Source organism: Trypanosoma melophagium, assembly GCF_022059095.1.
Source record: "Trypanosoma melophagium isolate St. Kilda chromosome Unknown ctg32segment0, whole genome shotgun sequence".
Classification (NCBI taxonomy): Eukaryota; Euglenozoa; class Kinetoplastea; order Trypanosomatida; family Trypanosomatidae; genus Trypanosoma; species Trypanosoma melophagium.
In genome coordinates, this window is record NW_027125166.1 from 192,501 (window position 1) to 214,064 (window position 21,564).

General features: G+C 42.6%; 6 protein-coding genes across 6 annotated transcripts in view; all 6 read left to right on the forward strand.

The window, feature by feature from the left end:
• LSM04_006081 (uncharacterized protein) overlaps positions 1–538 on the forward strand; it is a gene marked incomplete at both ends in the record, with an annotated part of 2,175 nt that extends 1,637 nt beyond the window's left edge. Inside the window, one exon of the mRNA XM_067334873.1 lies at positions 1–538. This exon is cut by the window's left edge and continues 1,637 nt beyond it. Within this exon, the coding sequence (XP_067189219.1) occupies positions 1–538 (538 nt within the window).
• A 794-nt stretch (positions 539–1,332) lies between these two features.
• LSM04_007684 (Protein kinase domain) lies at positions 1,333–3,486 on the forward strand (the record flags this gene model as incomplete). The annotated part of the gene is made up of 1 exon (XM_067334874.1): positions 1,333–3,486. One exon carries the CDS (start codon positions 1,333–1,335, stop codon positions 3,484–3,486), a length of 2,154 nt encoding a protein of 717 aa, XP_067189231.1.
• A 947-nt stretch (positions 3,487–4,433) lies between these two features.
• On the forward strand, positions 4,434–14,597 carry LSM04_005655 (Dispersed gene family protein 1; the record flags this gene model as incomplete). The annotated part of the gene is made up of 1 exon (XM_067334875.1): positions 4,434–14,597. The coding sequence occupies one exon, from the start codon at positions 4,434–4,436 to the stop codon at positions 14,595–14,597; it is 10,164 nt and encodes a 3,387-aa protein (XP_067189213.1).
• A 1,569-nt stretch (positions 14,598–16,166) lies between these two features.
• Positions 16,167–17,480, forward strand: LSM04_009277 (Endonuclease/exonuclease/phosphatase; the record flags this gene model as incomplete). Its single annotated transcript, XM_067334876.1, has 1 exon — positions 16,167–17,480. One exon carries the CDS (start codon positions 16,167–16,169, stop codon positions 17,478–17,480), a length of 1,314 nt encoding a protein of 437 aa, XP_067189246.1.
• A 620-nt stretch (positions 17,481–18,100) lies between these two features.
• Positions 18,101–19,579, forward strand: LSM04_003567 (JAB1/MPN/MOV34 metalloenzyme domain; the record flags this gene model as incomplete). Its single annotated transcript, XM_067334877.1, has 1 exon — positions 18,101–19,579. The coding sequence occupies one exon, from the start codon at positions 18,101–18,103 to the stop codon at positions 19,577–19,579; it is 1,479 nt and encodes a 492-aa protein (XP_067189192.1).
• A 697-nt stretch (positions 19,580–20,276) lies between these two features.
• LSM04_001195 (FeS cluster biogenesis) lies at positions 20,277–21,338 on the forward strand (the record flags this gene model as incomplete). The annotated part of the gene is made up of 1 exon (XM_067334879.1): positions 20,277–21,338. The coding sequence occupies one exon, from the start codon at positions 20,277–20,279 to the stop codon at positions 21,336–21,338; it is 1,062 nt and encodes a 353-aa protein (XP_067189165.1).
• Positions 21,339–21,564: the final 226 nt, after the last annotated feature.

A 21,564-nucleotide genomic window follows, 5' to 3' on the forward strand; every position in this document is an offset into this window, starting at 1 on the left:
AGATAATGAAAGTATAAATACCGAGATGCATGAAAAGGCAGCAGCGGCAGCGGAAACAAATGCCATTCTCTTCGCACTGGCCGAGTGCTGTAAACGATACGCGGTGGGACGAAACACCGTACGGCCTGTACGTGTGATGTTCACAGAAAGTGAAATGGCTTTACGGCAGGCCGCAGATCCTTCGGCTTATCGCGAGTTAACACGCGGAGAAATGCGGCGGCGTGTGGAACGGGAAGTGAAGGATGTGGAGGAATTACGACACGCCGTTATGGAGGAACGACGTAAAGTGCGGGCATTGAAGAGGAAGGAGAAGCGATCTCAGATGAAGTCTGGATATTCATATGGGGATAATGATAATGATAATGATGGTGATTATGATGAAGAAGAAGAGGGAACTGCAGCAGGAGGAAAGAGAACAACAAAACGCAAGAAGGTGACAAGGGAGAGTAGTGAGAAGAGTAAGAGGAAGCAGCCACGTAATACAAAGAGGAAGAAGTACTACACCCTCACAAAGAAGGACCTCTATAGCGAAGAATAATATATATATTATATATATATATATATATATATATATTGACATTGAAACAACCACATTACTATACATATAATCAGATTTTTTTCTTGTTATTTTGGTTGTTGTTTCTTTATCTAGAAAAGTGTTACATGCTCACCGATTAATACACATATCTCTATCATTTTTTTCGTCTTTATTAATAACTATTATGATAATGGTGATGATTCTCTTTTTTTTATTTTCTTCTGTTCTTTCCTACTGTGTTTTATTTATTTATTTTCTTTTTTACGTATTTATTACTTACTTGAATATTGTTATTATTATTGTTATTCTTATTACTGATGATGATTACTTTTTCATTTTCATTTTTTCCTTCTTTTTTGTTTCTCTTGTGCTCTTTCACTGTTCGCTTCGCAACATCTATTTTCACACTCCTTCTTCCTCCTCCTCCTCGTTATGAGTGAAGGAGAATCGGTGAACTCAGTAATATAATATTAAACAAGAAGAAAGGAGAGAAAAGAGAATAAATAAAATTAAATAAATAAATAAATAAATAAATAAATAAATAATATATATATATATATACCGTGGAGCGTAGAGAAAAGAAAAAAAAAAGAGGAAACCAAACTTGAAAAATAATAAGAAAGAGAAAAAGAAAAGGAGAGTTCTCCTGTTCTCCTGGTCTCGTTTTTGTATTTTTATTTTGCTTCTCGGCTATACGTCAGGTGATAGTATATAAAGGCGGAGAGATAAATAAAAAACCAAACAAGGCAACAAGAAAAAAAAGGAAAGGACTACACTTTAAGAGGACATGCAATATGCAGCTTCGACCTGTTGATTCATTAGGAGATGTGGCGCTCCCTCTTGAGGCTCTGGGAGCTAGAGAATATGTGACGCGTCTTCACCAACGCATGCGCTCTGCAGGTGATCAAGGCCATACAATTACAACAGAAAACAGCAACAGTAATATCAATGACAATAGCGGTAATGAGAAGGGCATATACACCAATGTCGAGGGTGATAGGGGTTACAATAATATTAGTAATAATGAGTATGACAAGGGAATCAGTATAAATAACGCTGAAAATGACTTGCTTGAGTCTGTAGGGGTTCCACTCCCTGCAGCTACAGAGCCTATTAATGAAAAAACAGGAAGACGCCTTGTGTATTTTAGCCGTAATGAAGAACCAATCGCCGTACTCGCCGAACGGCGAGCGCGTTTCCTGCACATTGTCTTTAGTGTACCAAAACTAAGTACGGGAACAGGAACAGGATCAATACCACTACAGTACGTGAGTGCATATGGAACTGTTCTCGGTTACTCTGATGATGATACAGAGATCATTTGGCATGAACGTGGGGATTTGTACGCTAGTCGTGTGCCAATCTCTGCTATTGCCTCCGCCACGTGTATTCACGCCCTTAGGTGTTTACATTGTGCACATGTGGTGCCAAAGGATGAAGTGATGCCGCATCTTGAACAGCATGTGAAGGGACTTGGGCGAGTGGCGGTGGGTGGAACATTCATTGATCATCCAGTCTGGGGAACGGCGTGTGGGGATACGGGTGTACTGCAACGATTAGAACGGGTACGTAAGATTGGCAGTGGTGCGCAGGGTGATGTTTATCTCTGCCGTCTCCACAATCATGATAGTCATAGTAACAAACACAGTAGCCATTATACTAGTGATGGGAATCCTATTACGAGTGGTGGTAATAGTGGTGGTGGGGAAGGGGGGAATAATAATAGTACTAATAATAATAATAATAATAATAATAATAATAATAATAATAATAATAATAATAATAATAATAATAATAATAATAATAATAATAATAATAATAATAATAATAATAATAATAATAATAATAATAATAATAATAATAATAATAATAATAATAATAATAATAATAATAATAGTAATAGAGAGGCGAATGAGGGTCCATTGTTTGCGGTGAAGTGTATGCATAGCCGCGATGCCGTCGCACTCTACCACCGTGCGGTGCGATGTATGGCAATACGGCATGAACACATTATTGAATACATCGCCGTACGCCTTATCCGCAATCCACAAACTGCCTCCACCACAGAAACCTTTACTAATACTAATACTAATAATAATAATAATAATAATAATAATAATAATAATAATAATAATAATAATAATAATAATAATAATAATAATAATAATAATAATAATAATAATAATAATAATAATAGTGAGAGTGATGGCGTTGTGGAGGTGGTCATGCCGTTACACCGTGAGGGTGATCTTGCTGGACTTATCCGCCGTACTCCCGTTGGTAGTCAACTGCGAGAACGTCGTATTGCAACGATTGCCCTTCAGGCCGCCGCCGCTCTCGCCGTTCTGCACGAACGTAATCCGCCCCTCGCCCACGGTGATCTCAAAGTGGAGAATTTACTCCTCGACAAGGGCGGCCGCAGTGTTGTACTCACAGACTTGGAAACATGTGAGGAGATCGCCAGACACCGTGGGGCCGCCGCACATGTTGGCATTGGCACAACCGCGTGGATGGCACCAGAGACAAGGCATCGTCACGAACTCACACCGGCGTCGGATATATGGGCGTTGGGGCTTCTTATTTACGTCCTCGCCGTTCTTCCAGACTTTCCCATGATGTACAATCCAAACACCAAAGAGGAGGGTCTACTTAACGACAGTGTGTGGGGGGAGTATGAGAAGGATATGGATATGGATATGAGGCGTGCGGAGAATGGCCATCCAAAGAAGATGATCCGCATGGCGGAGTGTGTGATGAATAATATTATGTCAAGAGGCTACTCTCAGGCGTTGGCACAACTTACGGCGGGACTGTTATCTTATGATCCTGCTAAACGTCCAAGAGCTAACACCGTGCGTGAGGAACTCACGGAGATTATTACCAATTTATTAGTTGAAGAGACAAAGGATTGTCCTGAGTTATCAGATGACACAACAGGGCTGTCATAATTAATCAATGCCACCCACCCACCCCCTTTATTTTTACTTTCCCTTTTCTTTTCTTGCTTTTTTTTTCTGAAGTTGTTTTGCGGCATGACATAACAAACAGAAAAGAAAAGGAGAAATGAAAGGCAAAACAAACAAAAGCAAAAATTTTTATTTAGTTGAAAGGGTACTGGTACAAGGAAAAAATCGTTGCTTTGTGATTCAAAACTCTGATCACGTGTACATGTGTGTATATTCACGTCGACATAGAGACCAATATATATATATATATATCTGTGCATCGGTATTATATTGTCTATGTTTCTTTATCTTGGTATATGTTTGTATTACAACTTATTTGCTCCAATTCGTCTCATTTTCTCGGAATTAGTTTCGATATATTAATAGGAAGGAAGGGTTATTATTATTTATTATTTTTTGGATTCTTTCTGCGTTTGTTTCTTGTTTTTTTTGTTGTTGTTGTTGCTGATGTTAAAAATTTGCTCTGTGATACATGTTCTTTTTCTTTTCTTTTTTCTTTTCCTTTTTTATGTGCCACACTACGAAAGAAGGTTATTACTGAGATCTTAGAAAACATATCTTGCTCATTTTAATCTTGCTACGAAAGTTTGTGAAAGACAAGAAGAAAGCGACGCTAAGCTATACATAAGAAGAATAAAGACAACTACGAAGAACAACTTGAATCATTATTGAACGTTTCTTTTCTTTTTTTAAATTGCGTGTGTACGAAAAATAAATTTTTCATACTTCTGCGAAAGTAATAAAGAAAAAAAGCAAGCGAAACATCAGCGAAAAAAAAAAAAACGAGAATTTCATAGGCAAAGGAACGAAGAGATAAAAATAAAAAAGGAAAATAAACTACTTAAAACGAAAAAAAAAGACAGAAAAAAAAAACATAGGTGAAAGATAAGTGACAGTTGTGTATCTGGGATTAGATATATACATATATAATGCCAAATACGAGTCGGATTCTGTTTGATCGTTCCCCCAGTGGATTATTCCCATGGTCTATGAGTTTGACACGGTTCACCGTACTTATGCTTGTACTCGCTGTTGTTTCCGTTTTTATTCCCACTGCCGATGCCATTCCATTTCGACTTCGGGGTGTTACACTGGATAAGTCCATCACCATTGGGCGAGCCGTGGACAAAGTACTGCTGGATGAGGTTAACATTACAGCTGGCGTGGAGTTGGTGTTTGATATCAGTGCGATGGTTCCCACCGATCTGCACATTGAACTCAAAAACTGTGTCTGCCAAGGCGGATCACAGATACAAGTGCGAGGATATGACAAGGAGGTGGATACGACAGAGAAGAAACTGAAGGTGGACATAAACCGTCTTTCAGGAGATTTGTGTTCACTGGTATTCGCCCACCATATGCCTCCTAATACGAAGGTCACTATCCGTGATTCGACCATTATGGCAACAACTCCAGTGAAAAATGGTGATGAGAATGCAGGAGAAGGAGAACAAAGAGGCAAAACACCCGCGACAGGACGTCCACCTCTTGTATTGGATACGCTCACTCTTACCAAGGGAGAGTTGCGTTTGGAGAATACCGTTTTAAGGACAACCCTCAATGCTGGCTCAGCAATGCAAATGGATGGAAACGTAAAATTGATTAAAAGTGCGTTGGTACTGGATGGTGTCTTGCTTGAGGTATCGAGCCCAGGTGATGGGCACGCACTGTATGTTTCACCCTCTTCCGTTCTCAGCCTACAGGAACACTCTGTGTTTTCACTAACAAACACATCCATTCTCAGTACTGGCAAGGGTGTTTTTCTTGGAAATGAATTTACCCTTACCAAATCCATCCTGCGCCTCGTCCTCGTTGACGGCCGTGTTGTCTCCGGCCCTGTACTCGATTTCGGCAGTAAGAGCGTGTTCGCTGCGGGTGGATGGTTGGATCTAAATAATGTGATGGCAGCGGGAGACGCCAGCACAACGTCCATCGCGTCCCTCGCACAGGTGACAGTTGACGGTGGTGTTGTCGCCATTGCACGCAGTGCCGCTGTTGGCGCCACACTCGTAGCTGGGCCTCATGTCAAGTGTGGAAAGATAACGGCGCAGTGTAATCGCGTCGGGGGCAAATTACTGCAGAGTGCTGCAGAATACCATAATGCTGGTCTCGCCGCGGTGCACGTGGAGTCGTGTGAGAGTTGCGCGGCGGAGTTGAGTTGCTACGCACCGCTAACGTCATTTATGTCAAACTGCGCGTGTCAATGCTCCTCCGGCGGTGTGGGCCCGGCGTGTCTGCCGATGAATGTGCCACTCGCAAAGGCTGCCATCACAGAAAAGGACTGCATGAAGGGTGTTGCTGTTACAAAATCCATGGTCGTGGGACAGGGACTGTCAAATGTGTGTTTCGAGGCCGTTGTGTTTAGCGGACCGATCATCGTGACAGTGGATTTGCGATCTATGAACACGCTCGCTAAAACACTTAATGTAACGCTGCAGCGCTGCATGCTGACAGGGGGCGCACAGTTGCGTATCCGAGGATTTGATAAGAGTGTCGCCGCTATGATGCCACGTGTCTCTCTGGGTGTGACAAAAATGAAATCTACAGAAGGTACCATTGTACTACAGGGTTCATTGCCTGAAAGGTCGAGTGTCCTTTTAGCAGACTCCACACTAAGTTCAACAGTTAATGAATCAAAATATGTGATCACGAGTTCTGGTAACAAGGGCACAAAGTACAGTCCTGTGCTTGTGTTGGACAGTGTAAACCTTGTCTCGACAAATTTTGTTCTCACGCGCACAACAATGATGTGTGGCGGATCCACCTGTGCTGTAATCCTTGTTGAACACGGCCTCTCACTACAAAAGAAGAGTGCTTTCTATATGGATAACTGTGGGATAAATGCAGCTGGTAATGTCATGAATTTTATGTCTTCCAAACTGAGCATTTTGGGCCAGTCAGTGTTCTCAATACGCAATAGCTCGTGGAGGATGAAGTCTGATGCTGCTGGTAATGCATGGGAGTGTGAGGAAATTGAGCTGAAAGGAGATAGTGTGCTGGAGATGACAGGGAATAAAATGAGCGTACCCAAGTCAATTTTTAATATGAACGCACTCCAGGTGGATGGAAACAATTGGTTGTTGCAGCGTGAAAATGAATTCCAGTGCCAGCAGGTTTTTAACGCGGAGAATGTGGAATTTAAGGGCGACAATGTGTGGTCAGTGATTCGCAACAAATTTTTGAAACCTTCTGGTATGAGGTATTATGGAGGAGGAGACATGTTCAACCAAAGGCCATCTGAAGAAGGGCTAACTGTGTACGGTGTCTGTAACTACCGCTTTGGGGGACCTGTTTCAGACTACACGAGACTTAACTTACCGTCAAATGTGCAAGTTGTGGAATGTGGGGGCTGTTCGGCTTCTACTGAATGCTTTAAGGGCAAAACACTCTCTGCTGCTGGGGATGATGCAACAAGGGAAGGTGAAGGTGAGTGCAAGTGTAAATGTGCTTCTGGTGGTCACGGTGATATCTGTTTGCCAGTTATTATACCTGAGAGTCTGGGCCCCCGTCCATTACGAGAGGCAGGTGCAGTTGATATTCCGTGTGTTTCTGGTGGCAGTGTAAGTACTATTGCTCCCCCTGTGTTAGGAGCATCGGGAATGTGCTTTATCGGTGTAAATTTCACCTCCCCTATTGTCATTGATTTGAGCGCATTCAGACCTACACGGAAGACTGTCAATATTACCTTTGCACGGTGCACAATGTCAGGTGTATCACTTACTGGGGTTAAGGATTACGCGGTACATCTGAGTATGAGTACATCCACGATAACGGATGGTAAATTTGTTATTGGTGGAGTGTTTGGGCCAGAATCTCATATTCAACTTGTGGATTCTGCTATTGATACCACAGATGCTGAAGCTTTTGTGATAGAGGAAAACACGAACTTGGGTTTAGGTTCAAAGATTCTGGTACTTCGTACTAACATTGTTGCAAGAAAGAGTGCTATCTACTTCAAGCAAGGGTTTACTCTTGATGCAAGTGGATTTATTGTGCAGAACTCTCGATTGGAAGCGGCATTACCGCAGTCCCCTTCAGCTGCTGCTCTTCATGTTTATTCACTTCAGATTAAAAACGATGGTTACTTAAGTGTTGTGGACACAGAGATGATTGCCGGGAATGGAGTTTGGTTGGCACAAGAGAGCGTTATGAATTCTTCTGGACGATTTGTTTTGGCACGCAACACTCTAAAAGGGCACGGGAGTGTCTCTGGTACTGCCTTGTTTCATAGGGAAAGTGGTTTAAAGCTATCTGGTGGATCAACAGTGCGTGTTATGTTAAACAAGGTGGAAGGTGCTTCTATTTATTACGCGAAAGCAGAGTTTTCTGGATCTCTCAGTCTTTCTGAGGAAGGCACTGCAATTATTTTCTCAGGGAATGATATGGGGGGAGTTGTACCGGCGTTTCACACTGCCCATACCGTTGTTGATTCATCAGCAAAGCTTGTGGGTGTTTGTAACAAGCGGAATGGAGGGGTTGTGAAGCTGAACGAACTGTTTGCAAAATCGACTGTGACAGATATTGATTGTGGTTCCTGCAGTGAAGAAATGAAGTGCCACATGCCTGGTAAAAATGGAGAGCCAAAGAGTGGCTCATGTTCATGCAGCCTCAGTGTTGGGGGTGATAATAAACAGTGTCCGTCATGTCTTCCTTATGAAATTCCTGAAATCAATGTCATACCCGCTCTGACGGAGCCGGTGGATAGGGATACCACCTGTATTAAGAACCAGACACTAACGGAACTATCACTGAACATGCAGAAGACCCATCACTGCTATATTGGCGTTACATTCAGTGGTGAGAAAGCAGTGGCAAAGTTTGTGTTTAGACGAATGCCCTTGCAGTACCCCATAAATATTACATTCTCTGGATGCACATTCCGTGGTGGGGCTGCACTACACTTTGTGGGTAGCCATGATGCAGTTAACTCTGCTGGAGTATGGATTAACATAAGAAGGACTGTATTACTTTCCTCTGTTGTATCCTTTTCTAACGCTCTACCGAAGGGTTCTGACATCGTTGTCAGAGAGATTGACTCAGTACAGACTTCCTGGATAAAAACACCTGATGATTTTTCAAACTCATGGTCTGTTGTGGCAATGAAAGATCTAATTTTATCAGGCTCATCTATACTCCTGGTAAGCGACGCGAGTGCTTATCACAAAGAGGCTAGCCGTTATTCGCTACGCTCCGGAGATGGTATACTTTCGGGTGGCTCGCTAACACTTCTGGATGGAAGTTCATTGTACGTGCAGCACTGTACCTTTTCACGTTTCAACAATATGATAAAACTGGATGGCCCAGTCAATATTGATGAACGCTCCGCTATGGCATTCCTTGAGAACAAAATAGTCTCTGGAAATTATATTATGCACAGTAAAGAGGTAATGGTCCGGAATCTCGGCGTTTTCCGCTTGGTAGAAAATGTTGCCTTGAATAGTGGTCAAGGTGTGTACATGTACAAAGGTTGGGATCTGTATAATTCAAGCTGGATTGACTGGCGTGGCAACGATATTAGCTCAGGGGAGCTACTGCATATTGTGCCCAAGGCTGGCGTGAGCATTGACAGTAGCAGTATGTTGACATTTATAGGAAATAGTAAGTCAACTGCAACTCTTAAAAAGCCGCTATTGAAGAGTACGGAAAATGGATACAAATTCTTTTTGGGTTGTGTGAATCTGGCGCAAGATACGAACCTCCTGAATTTCCATGGTGTGACAGATGAGGTGCAATGTGATCGCTGCTTGGGCAAGGGCAACTGCTTTACTCCCCTTACTGGTTCCTCCAATGGCTGCTCATGTAAATGCTCTGATGGCGGCCAGGGTGATGTGTGCGTTCCGGGGCGTGTGGCAGTTCCACTGCTGCTGCCACCGCTGCCATCACCGCCTGTGGCTGGTGAGTGCATAAATGATGTGGAATACCCAGAAGTGGCGCAGACGTTAGGGAAAGGACTCTCCTCATTGTGCTATCGCAATGTGACATTCAGTGGGGCGTTTATGCGGCTTACAGTGGATGTCAGAGCGATGACAGGTGACAGCGTGAATATCACGTTTGACGGGTGTAAATGGTTACGTGGAGCTGCGCTTATCCTTCTAGGAGGCAATGACGGAGACTCAAATGCAGGAAACCCAGCGAGATCAACAAATATTGCCATCACTGGTAACACATTCCATGAGGGTCTGCTAAGTCCTTTTGGTTCATTTCCTTCTCGTACCAATATCATCGCCAGTGGGAACCATTTTAACGTAACGCGAATTATTGCAGTATCGGATGTAGTTACTGTTCAGAGGTCATGTATTGCAACAAATAAATTGAATCTTCGCGACCACTCTGCTTTCAAACTCATAGACAATTCTTTCATTATTTCTGGGACAGGTTCTAATGTTGTGTTTGCGGGCGCTGGTGGTATGACTGTGCAGTCGCACTCAGTGTTCGCCATGGTAGGAAACAAGTTTACTGTGACGGATCTTGGCAACGCGGCTCTCCACGTCTTGGGTGATGACCCAGTTAAAGCAGCACTCGAAGTAAAAGATAACTCGGTTGTTGTAATCGAGAAGAGTCGTGTATCAGGCGTCTTGGAGCACTTTGTCTCTTTATCTGGTCTTAAAACTACAGGAAACTCTGCATTGTTGCTTGAAAACAATGACGGCCTCATGGTGAATTACATCCTCAACATTAAAGAGAGTATAAACATGGAGGCGGCATGGCTGCGAATGCACAGGAACGCCGCTTATAACGTGTCAGCTACTGTTTTCCACGTTGGTTCCGAAGTCAATATGAAGGGCTCTCATATAGTACTCTCTGGAAATAGCGTGTCACCTGTAAATGGCAAAGGTACTCCTGCTATTGCCAAGTTCATTAAATACCGTACTCACAATTTTGAGGGAGATTCGTCCTTAGTTTTCGCTTGTAACGTCCTGGATGGGGAATTGGTGGAATACAAGGAGAGTCTGGAAGGTGCCAAAGTGGATAATCTTGAATGTGGTGATAAATCTTGCACTCTTGAGGCGTCCTGTTTCCCCATGCTTAGCTCATCTATTTTGGCTTCTAACTGTACCTGTGCATGCAGGGACGGAGGTCACGGTGATCGCTGCTTGCCTGTTGTTGTTGTTCCCAAGCTGCCGGATGAGGATCCTTGTGTGCGTGACATGAACATATCGTGGGAAGTTCGTGCTGGTTTCAAGAAGTCATCCATTTGCTACGTGGGAGTAAACTTCACTGCGGATGTCTTGGTGGACCTGACGGCGATGTCGGGCAACGTGCGTAATGTGACACTAGTGAACTGCACAATGGCTGGCAGTGCGAGTCTGTACATTCTTGGATGGGAGTCAGAGCCGCCTGCTGATCGGCGTGCGGAGGTGTGGATCAGCGGACTTGTCGCCCGCTCCAGCAGTGGCGGGGTGATGCTGGCGAATAAGTTTCCGTCCGGCTCGCACATCACCATGGTGGACTCGATGCTGGTCGCGGAAGAGCCGATCCCTTACCCTGCGAAATACAATCTTGACGATGCCTCGGCGTCTCTTGTGCTGTACAATTTGGATCTGACGGGTACTGTGCTGACGATTGCACGCACGCAGGTGATATCGGCGATACCTGGAGTTGCTGGTGTACTTGCGAAGGGTGCCGTTAAGCTGTCATCTGGCAGTGCGGTGTACATGGAGCGATTGTGGGTGCAGGCGGCATTGCAGTCCTGTGTGTCACTGGAAGGCGAAGTGACGGCCCGTGATGGCTCGGTGTTTGCGTTTATCGATAGCGACTTCTTGTTGTGCGGGAACGCAGTGTCTGTGCGTCACAATATGAATGTAGTCGGGTCTGTTGTGAAGTTTGTGCGGAACAACTTTGTGCTTCTCAGTGACCACGCTCTGATGTTTGATTCAACGCTAATTCTCACGGAAGGGTCAATGCTGCTGATGAAAGCGAACACACACGATAGCAGTGAGAAGGAAATGCTCCATGCTGATGGCGCCATAAAGGTAAGTGGAAGCACGTTGAGTTTTGTACGAAACCAAGGACTCTCCCCACGGATGTTGTCTGCTAATAGCTTGACTGTCGATGATGGTCACGTGAGAGTCTCATGCAATACAGTTGGCGGGAATAAGCTAACGAAGGCAGCCGAGTACACCGTGGCCGGCTTCGGCAGCGACGTGCCCATCGAAATTGTTGGATGTGACACGTGCGACAAGGGCGCATACTGCTACGCATTCGGCACAACGTCAAGCACTGAAGCGAATGGTGAGTGTGTGTGCACCTGCGGTAACAACGGTCATGGTGAAGTGTGTGCACCTGTAGAGGGCGTCACGCTGCCGCCTGTCCCAAGCCCGCAATCGTCATCGTTTCTACTCGAGAATGCAACAGTGGACTCGATGGTAGTTGTGACGAGAGGAATGAGTGAGGTGATACTACGCGATCTGGTGATGGAAGAGGTGCAGACGGTTATCTATGTGCCATGGATGGCAAAGGGAAGTCTGCGGATTTTGTTGCAGAATATCTCACTGCGCAACGGTGCTGTACTGTACATTGTGGGAGGCTCCGGAATACGCCGTACGTTGACATTGGATGATAACCAGCGGGTGGATCTGTCAGTGTGCGGTGTGGAGACATTTAACGGTGTTATTACACTGGCGGGTACATTCCCAGAGGATTCCGTTCTTACTATTACGAATTCACTGCTTATTACCACTGAGGTAACACCGCTTGTGTACCTTCCCGGTACGACAGCGGAACCACACGCCCCTGCATTACTGCTATGGAACCTGCACCTTGAACGATCTGTGATGGTGTTTCGTGAAGTGGCTCTTCTTTCTATGGTGACGGGAGGACAGGCATTGGTTGCAGGAGGTTCGTTGCTGCAGCTCGCCAACAGTGGCATTGCGTTGGACAAGGTGGAGCTGGGTGGTGACTGTGCTGTACATGTTTATGCGAAAACGTCACTATCTACGGGAGCCTTGCTACGTTTATCAGAGAGCAAAGTATACGGTGAACGTGGTTTGGTATTTGAGCAGGGTATCTCCACAGACGCGTCTGCCGTTGTTATTGGAGACAGTACGGGGACACTGAGGAATGGTGCGTTGTTGGTATTGCATGGAAAGGTATCATTTCTCTCTGGCTCATGGCTTGCACTACGTGGAAACAAAATCACTGGTAAACTTCTCTCATTACCACCAGAAGCGAATGGTGCCGAATTCATGCATAGCACGCTCACAATGCATGGAAACACTGGTACGAGTTCTGCCATAATGGACGGCGCCGTCGCATCACAGAGCACTGGACTGAAGTTTGTCGTGGGGTGCACGAAACACAATGGGCGAACACTGACATCAACGGCAGATTACGCGTCTGCTGGTATTGTGGGAAGTACACACATTGAGGGATGTGATACATGCAATGCGGATGTGAAGTGCTTTGCTGGTGGAACAACTTCTATGTCTTCCTGCAGTTGCGAATGTAAGAAGAATGGATATGGAAACAGTTGTTTGCCAGTGCATGTACCACGCCCGGTGGGATGCAACAGCACGGTGGCGTGTCCAGCATTAAAGATTACAACTTTATTGGGTCGTCAATTATCACTAAATGATATTCGTAATGGAGGAAAAGCAGCAACCTCCTCTGAAGGTGTAACACGGCTTATGGTGAAACTTCCACCTCCATTCCGATGGGCAAACGATGCAGAGAAGAACGTACAGGCGAAGTTTGAACTGGGATCTCCAGAGCAGCAAAATGGATACCAAGGTCCATGGGGAGCATTGTTACGCAATGCAACATGGAAGCGTAATGCATCCAGTCCAGAGAGTGTTTTGGAATTGGCAATCCCTGGTCACGCCGACTACTTTGTTGGGGTGGATGAAATGATACATCTTCAGTATGGACCGAGTGCACTACACGGCGGGTGTATGGGAGATGTGCGTGGGTCGTTTGTGATTACATCCAGCACACCAGAAGAACTTCGAGAGGCGCTCTTCTTCTTTACTGGCATTGGTGTAACTGCGTCTACTGTTGCTGTTGGTGCTGCTGCTGGACTCGCTTCAGTGGCGGAGGCACAAATGCTTGGCGTATTCAGAACTATGTCGTGTGCGTCGGCGCATGAGCGGGTGAGTTTAAGTATACTACAATACTTCCTGTCACCTTTCGCTGGTTTTGGTTTCATGTGGATGGTTGTGGGTAATATGCTGATTATTGCGGTATTTGGATGTGCCCACTATGCATTAGCAACCTTATTCGGACGTTTACGTGAACTTGGAACGGAGTCTGCATGGTCGGCGATGCGCTTCCCAAGCATAACGTACCTTTTGGCCTATCTACTTCATCCTGGTATTGCGGTGGGGAGTGCATTTACACTGGCAACGTCTGAGGCAGAAGTGCACCATTATGTGGTCGGCGTAATTGGTGCACTTTACAGTGTGACTTTCTTGGTTGGCGTGTGTTATTTTGTGGTGCGTCGCAGTAAGGCGGAGTTCTTACCGTATGATGCGTTTGCCAATAAACCGTTCTTTGTACGCTGGTTGTATCCATCTGGGTACTGGTGCCCATCCACACGGCAGCGGATGTATGGAGCAATGTTTATGGGTGTGCGGGGGGCCTATGGATATATGTGTGTGTTTCAATTAACGGTACTTTGCATTGTGGGTGTTATGGCGGCCATACGACCACCTGCGAGTAAATGCCATATTGTTTACATCGCCATGGCCACCGTTCTCTTCACTGGCGCTATTGTGATTGCCTTCACAAACATGATGCGAACCGTATTTCTTACCGTGATGTACACTCTTGGCTGTGCCCTCCTGGGACTCTTGTGTGTGACGAATGCGGTGAATGTTGTGGCGCCCAGTGATGCCGGCCTGCGGCTGTTCTCGGCGATTGTGTTTCTCCTCACTGTTGTGTTACTTACAGCCGCCGTCTACTCGCTGCTTCTCTGTTGGGTGGAGAGTCGACGGTGGCAGGCACTTCGCACACGGTCAGACAAACACCCCATAACAACAACAACAACAGGTGGTAATACAACGATGTCAGGCTCTGATGGTAATTTGAAGGAGAAGCTTGGAGAAGGCGGAGAGGGAGAGGGAAGCGCCACTACTCCCACAGAGCCTATTGTGTAATAGGAAGAGAGTAAGATATGTGATATGAGATGGTATGGGATGTTTTCGTTTTTTTTAATTTTTTCTTTTCGTTTTCTTTTTTGAGTTTGTTTGTCAGACATGATAAGCGGATGGGGGTTGATGTATATACTTTTTTTTTTCTTGTCAATAACGTAAGTGGATAATGCCAACTGATGCAAATAAGAAATATATATATATATATATATATATATATATATATATCCCCACGTGCATGGGTGAAATATAATTATAACCCAATATTTAAAGAGAAACAACGATAACAACAGGACCAACAAGAACAACAAATTCAATTAATAACATGGGCAAAAAAGAAAAGAAAATAGCATTATATTACTTTAAATTCTACATGGTAAGTTAGATCCAACTGATTCAAGAGGAAAAGGACAACACGACATTTTATAAATAATAAACGTATAAGAAAAAGGAGGATGGAGGAAAGCATTTAAGTGAAGGATTTATACCCAGCGAAAAAGCATCAGTAAATGCCTTTTCTTCTTTTTTTTGCCATTTCCCCCGAAAAATCAAAAAAAAAAAACAGTAAAAGAATTTGATGTTATTGGACGTATACGTTACAGGTTTTAAATGAGTGGAAAAAAAGGAAAGAACGAAAAAAATATGACGGTGTATTGCAAGGACAGGGTCGGGGGAATTCGTTCTATTGCTTTGATAACCCAAATAAGCGTCCAAGGTATTATTAATAACACATGTTTGGGCAATAAATTCTTTTCTTTTAAAGAATGAAATATATAAAGGAGAAAATGAGGAAAAAATAAAACAACTGAGCGGATTAATGTATTGCTTTTTAACCAGAGTAAGAACGTTAAATTCAACTGGATCAAGAAGAAAAAAAAAAACGCTATATATATATATATATATATATATAGGATGAAACAACAACATGATCGCGTCTACGATAAAGAAAGGGATGAACAAATATATTTTGTTTCATCCAATCCAACCAAGGCAAATTGATTGAACTGAAATGGAAACACAATTTTTCTTGCAGTCGTATTTAAATTCCCAACGATAAACGAATTATTACAATTTTTTTTTTGGGGGTGTATGAATAATGGGGTACATGTTTCTTTCTCTATTTCTATGTGTGTGTGAGTGTATAAAGAGATTGGAACATAATGATAGGTGAAATTGTTCTTTTTTTTTCCTTTTTTGATAAGGGGGGCTCGTAAAATATAATTCCAACTACTGGGGACAGAGAGCCTAATGAGAGGAAGATAGAGTGACGGTATCTCCTCTGAAGAAAATGCTATTACAGTTTGTAAATAATTATTTATTTCAATCTGTTTACTGTGGTGAAATAGAGAGTGTTGGTATTATTATCATTATCGTTTTTTTTCTCCTTCTTCTCTTTTCTCTGGTATATTCCTTATGCTAATCCATAATTAAATACATAAATCAATCAACCAATCAATCAATAAATAGTAATAATATTAAAATACTACTACTACTACTACTACTACTAATAATAATAATAATAATAATAATAATAATAATAATAATAATAATAATAATAATAATAATAATATTCACATGTCCTCAGACGCGGGTAAGGAGTTATTATCGACGGCTATGAGTAGTGAAGGGAAAGGCGAGAAACGTCCTCGCAGTCCGTCACCACCCGCCACACCACCAAGAAGAAACAATACAAATAGAAATAATATAAATACAAGTACAGTGAGAAGTAAAACACCATCGCCCACACGATCCTCACACTCCGCTGAGGCAAAGAGAGATGCGAAAGCAACAACAACAACAAGTAAAACAAAAACAGTAGGAGGAATAGATACTATGCCTCCACAAGATGATGGGAAAAAGACAGAAGTGAGTATTTGGAGTCAGGTGGAACCCTTTCAGCGGCGAACGCAGGAATCCGACTTTCACCCTGAACACATGTTTAAATTCATCACATGGAATGTTGCTGGTTTACGTGGATTACTGCGAAAAGACCATCTCGCCATACAAAAACTCCTAGAGGTGGAACAACCAGACGCCCTATGTCTACAAGAGACAAAATTAAATCCCGATGATCCACAAAACGCCACAATTGGTGAGGCGCCGGGTTATCACTTTATGGATCATCCCTGCCGTGCGAAAAAGGGATACTCCGGCACACGTACATACATTAAAGACTCAGTCGCCGCAACGTGGAAGACAAGAAGTGTGAAGGGATTTCATACACTTAACGCCGTTCATGGTGTGGGGCAAACAGATGGGGATGATGAGGGACGCGTGCTCACCACATACTTTGGAACCGATGGAAAGGATAGTGATAAGGGGAATAATGGCTTTGCACTGGCATTAGTGAATACATATATTCCCAATAGCGGGATGAAATTAGAACGTCTGCTGTATCGTTATCAGACTTTTGATGTGAGGGTGCGACAACATTTATGTGCACTAAATGACAGCTGCAGACCCGTTACAAACTTAAAAAGTACCACATCAACAAAAATAGCGAATAGTGATAATGAGATGTCACCGTTAGCGGGTGTTATTTGGACTGGTGATTTAAATGTGGCGGAGCGTGACTATGATCGTTACTTTGCTGGTACATACAAGACTATGCAGAAGTGCAGTGGATTTACACCAGAAGAACGGGCTTCTTTTCGTGAAACACTGCGGACTACAAATGCCGTAGATACATTCCGTGCATTATATCCACGTGCGGCTCCAGTGTATACATTCTGGTCTGCACGTATTAACGGCAGAGCACGAGGTCTTGGATGGCGTTTGGATTACTTTGTTGTTTCCGCCTCATTGGCGAGTCGTGTGGTGGATTGTTTTACCATGCCGCAAGTAATGGGGAGTGATCACTGTCCTGTGCAGATGTGGCTGCGCAAGTGATCAAGAAAAAAAAAAGAAATACATTAATTAATTGCATTACATTGTATATATATATATATATATATATATAGATATTTAGTGGAGGATTCGTCAAAAAAAAGGAGAAAGAAAAAGAAAAGCAAAAACAAAGGAAGAAAAAGAATAGATATAACTAAACATATATATATATATATATATATATATATATATATATGATTGCTTTCACTGTGATGGTTGTACATATATATATATATATATATATGATGATGTGTTGTACCATTGGAGGGGTATTGTGTTGTATCATTCTACTGCTTGTTTTTTATTTTATTTCTGACTTTTTGGTACACATACACACACACACGTATAGCTGTTATTTCACGGTATTGACTAACAATCAACAAAAACAACAACACCGAAGAAAAAGTCACAAAAAAGTCAACACATATACTCACTATACGAAAGAAAAAAAAAGAAAAAAAGAGATTCACCAACTCTAAACAAACAGAGATAATTGGATATACACACGCCCAGAGAGAGAGAGAGAGAGAGAGAGAGAGAGTGAAGAGCCATTAGTGATGCAGCAACACAATAAGGCTGGTTCTCAAGACTACAGAGATGTTGCCTCACGACAACAGTGGGAAATGCACAATTGCGTGATAACCGATGACACATTCTCTTTCCCAAAAACACAAGAAATGCGGGAATTACACAAAAGACAACCATGGAAAACATCACCGCATTACTTCAATAAAGTAAAAGTTTCTGTTCTCGCCGCAATGCAAATGATGATTCACGCCAAACGTGGAGGCCCAAACGTCACACACCACTCATGCTCTTCTTCTTCTACTAATACTACTAATACTACTACTAATACTAATAGTAATACTACAAATAGTAATAGTAATAATACTAATTCGGTACCTTTTTCTTCTACACTTTCACCACCACCACCACCACCACCACCAACAACAACAACAACAACAACAACAACAACAAAAACGACAAAACCGTTACGATCAACTAGTGTGCGTGAACCTCGCCGTGAAAATTGGTTTGAAGTGATGGGATTATTATTAGGACACTTCCGGGCTGGTGAGATGACAGTGACGGGGGCCTTTGGACTGCCGGTGGATGCGAGTGAGGTCGAGTGTTCGATGAATGACGCCTCCCAGCTCTATATGCTGGATTTTCTGGAATACTACCAACGGGGCGGTATTCATCAACAACAAGGATATAAATATAAATATAAACAACAAGGGCAAGGGCAAAAAGACGCGAAAAATGAAGAACATGAAGAAGAAGTGGAGGGTTGTATTGGGTGGTATCACAGTCATCCGGGGTATACCTGTTTTCTCTCCGGCACGGATGTAAACACACAACAGTTAAGTCAATCTGCACAAGACCCATGGCTCGCTATTGTGGTAGATCCTGTTCGCACGATTGCAACGGGAAGATTAGATATGAAGGCTTTTCGTACATTTCCAGAGGCATATGCAGAGGAGTTACGGGGAAAACAACAACAACAACAGGGAAGATATACAAATACTACTAATACTACTAGTACAACAGTAGGTAGAGTTGGTAGGAGTAGGAATATGAATAGTAATAGTAGTCATAGTAATAGAGGTTTAGTACCATCCGCACGCATTAGAGAGTTTGGCGTGCATGCCTATCGCTATTATGAACTCCCCATTACACTTGTTCGCAGTAAGAATGATGAGGCACAATTAGATCGTCTTTGGTGTCGCTATTGGGCACTCACATTTAGCACAAATCCTCTCATCTCCAATCGCTACTTCATGACACAACAAATACACCAATTAGCTGGAGTACTGGAGAGCAGCGCTGGTGGAGGACGGCGTAATACTGCAGGAGGGAATGGAGGAGGTTTTGTAAGGAGTGGAAAACAGCAAAAACAGAAAAGACAGGAATCTCAAACAAATGCTCGAGAAGGAGCCCTTATGGATATTGTTCTTGATGATAATGATGATACTAATGATGATGATGATGCGTTTAAACAGAGTTGTGTTCAGGTGCGCTACTTGGCATCCTCACTGGCGTCAGAAGTAGCACTGGGTGGTACACTCATGGCAGTAAAGAATGCTGCTTTTTTGATATAGTATTTGTATACATACATATATACGCTTAATTGTTTGTTTTTGAGTATATATATCGATGCACGTACGCCTAACATATTGCGAATAGAGAGAGAAGGAAAGGGATTTTTCTCTATCGTATTTATTTTCCTTTTCGATTTATTTATCTCTGTTGAGCAAGATGAAAGAAAAAAAAAAATAGAGAGGGATTGAGAGAACAAGTGAGGGTTTGCATTTCCTGTTTAAAATCTATTTCAAGTGATTCCTTTCCTAGTTGTTATATATTTGTTTTTTTTTTTGCTGTTTTCTAATCTTTTGCTAAAGATCCAGAGGGTACTTTTTTAAATTTATTACCAAACCGTCACTTTGAATATTTTTTCCTTTTCTTCGCTACTTTTTTCTCTTTTCTTTTCTATTCTTTTCTACGTTAAACATCGACTACTGATTGACGGGGTACTTCACTCTACTAATATTAACAAGGAGAGCGAAATTAAAAAAAAAGAGCTACAACCATCGAAAGAAAGAAATAAAAAAGTCTTGGAAAAAATATCATTAGGAAACAACTGACAAGGAATCCCCCTTTTCATTTTCCCACATTTCACAAGAAAAAAAAAAGAAAAAAAGAAAGGAAAAAAAGGAACGAAGGGTAAATAAAACATTATTAGTAACGCCTGTATAAAAACAACAACAACAACAACAACTGAGAGACAATTAAAAAGAAATGCGTAGTTTTTTGCGTCAACGGGGCGTCATGCTTTCCTGCTGGCGGGTGTTGCAAGATCAAACATGTGCATCGTCACACAAAGCTACACCTCTTAACAACAATAACAATACTACTACTACTACTACTACTACTACCGCTAGTAATGCTAATAGTACTAACAGTATGAATAATAACAGTAATAGTGCTAATACTAGTAGTAATAGTAATAATGGGAACTTCACTGGAAGTGGACCCATGCCGTATAAGTCTGTCCACAAGGGTAACGGTAACCCAGAGCTTCTGCGCAAGCAGGCCCACACTTTCACTAATACTACTAATAAAACTAATAATACTAATACTAACACTAATACTAGTAGTGATAATAGCAATACTAATAAAACTAATAAAACTAATACTAACACTAATACTAATAGTAATAATAGTAACACCATTAATAGTAATAGTAATTGTGAAACGCGGAAACAAGTTAATTTTGTCGGATCTCGCTCTTCCTGTGCGGAGGACGCCGGTGCCGTCCCAACCCGCCGTCTCTCACCCCTGCAGCGCCGCCAGCTGCTGTTTAGACACAAAGCCGCCTTCACTTTGACCCCGCAGGCCCTCCGCCGCGTGAAATATCTCCTCGCACAGGCCTCGGAGAAACAAAAACAAGAAAAGGAAAAGGAAAAAGAGGGAAAAGAAAAACAGCAGACGGTATTAGTGCCAGATGGGATTCGTATAGGCGTAAGACGACGTGGTTGTAGTGGATACAGTTACACCGTGAACTATCACTATCCAGAAACAGAGATAGAAACAGAAACTACGATGATGATGATGAATGGAGTGAAAGGCAGTACTCTTACAAGTAAGGCGAGTGGGACAAAAATGAAGGATGTGGTGGTGGAGCAGGAGGGTGTGAAGGTGGTAGTGGACAGTGATGCTCTCTTCTACGTGATTGGAACAGAGATGGATTACGTTGTGCGGAATGTGGAGGAGAAGTTTACATTTCGAAACCCAAATCAAAAGTACTCTTGTGGCTGTGAAGAAAGTTTTATGCCGTTTGATGTAGATGAACAGGAGTAAAGAGGGAATGGTGTTGTTTTTTTGTTTGTTTTTTCTTTGTTTTCCTTTGCCTTTGATTCTAATGGATATATATATATGTCTATACATATGCGCATTTGATTCAAAGGAAAAAAAAGAGATAAAAAAAACAATGGAGTATGACTCCTATGAATGTATCTTTACCACATTTTTTTTCTTCTATTTGGTTACAGTAATATGGACACATAATGCGTGTTTCTTATCTCCC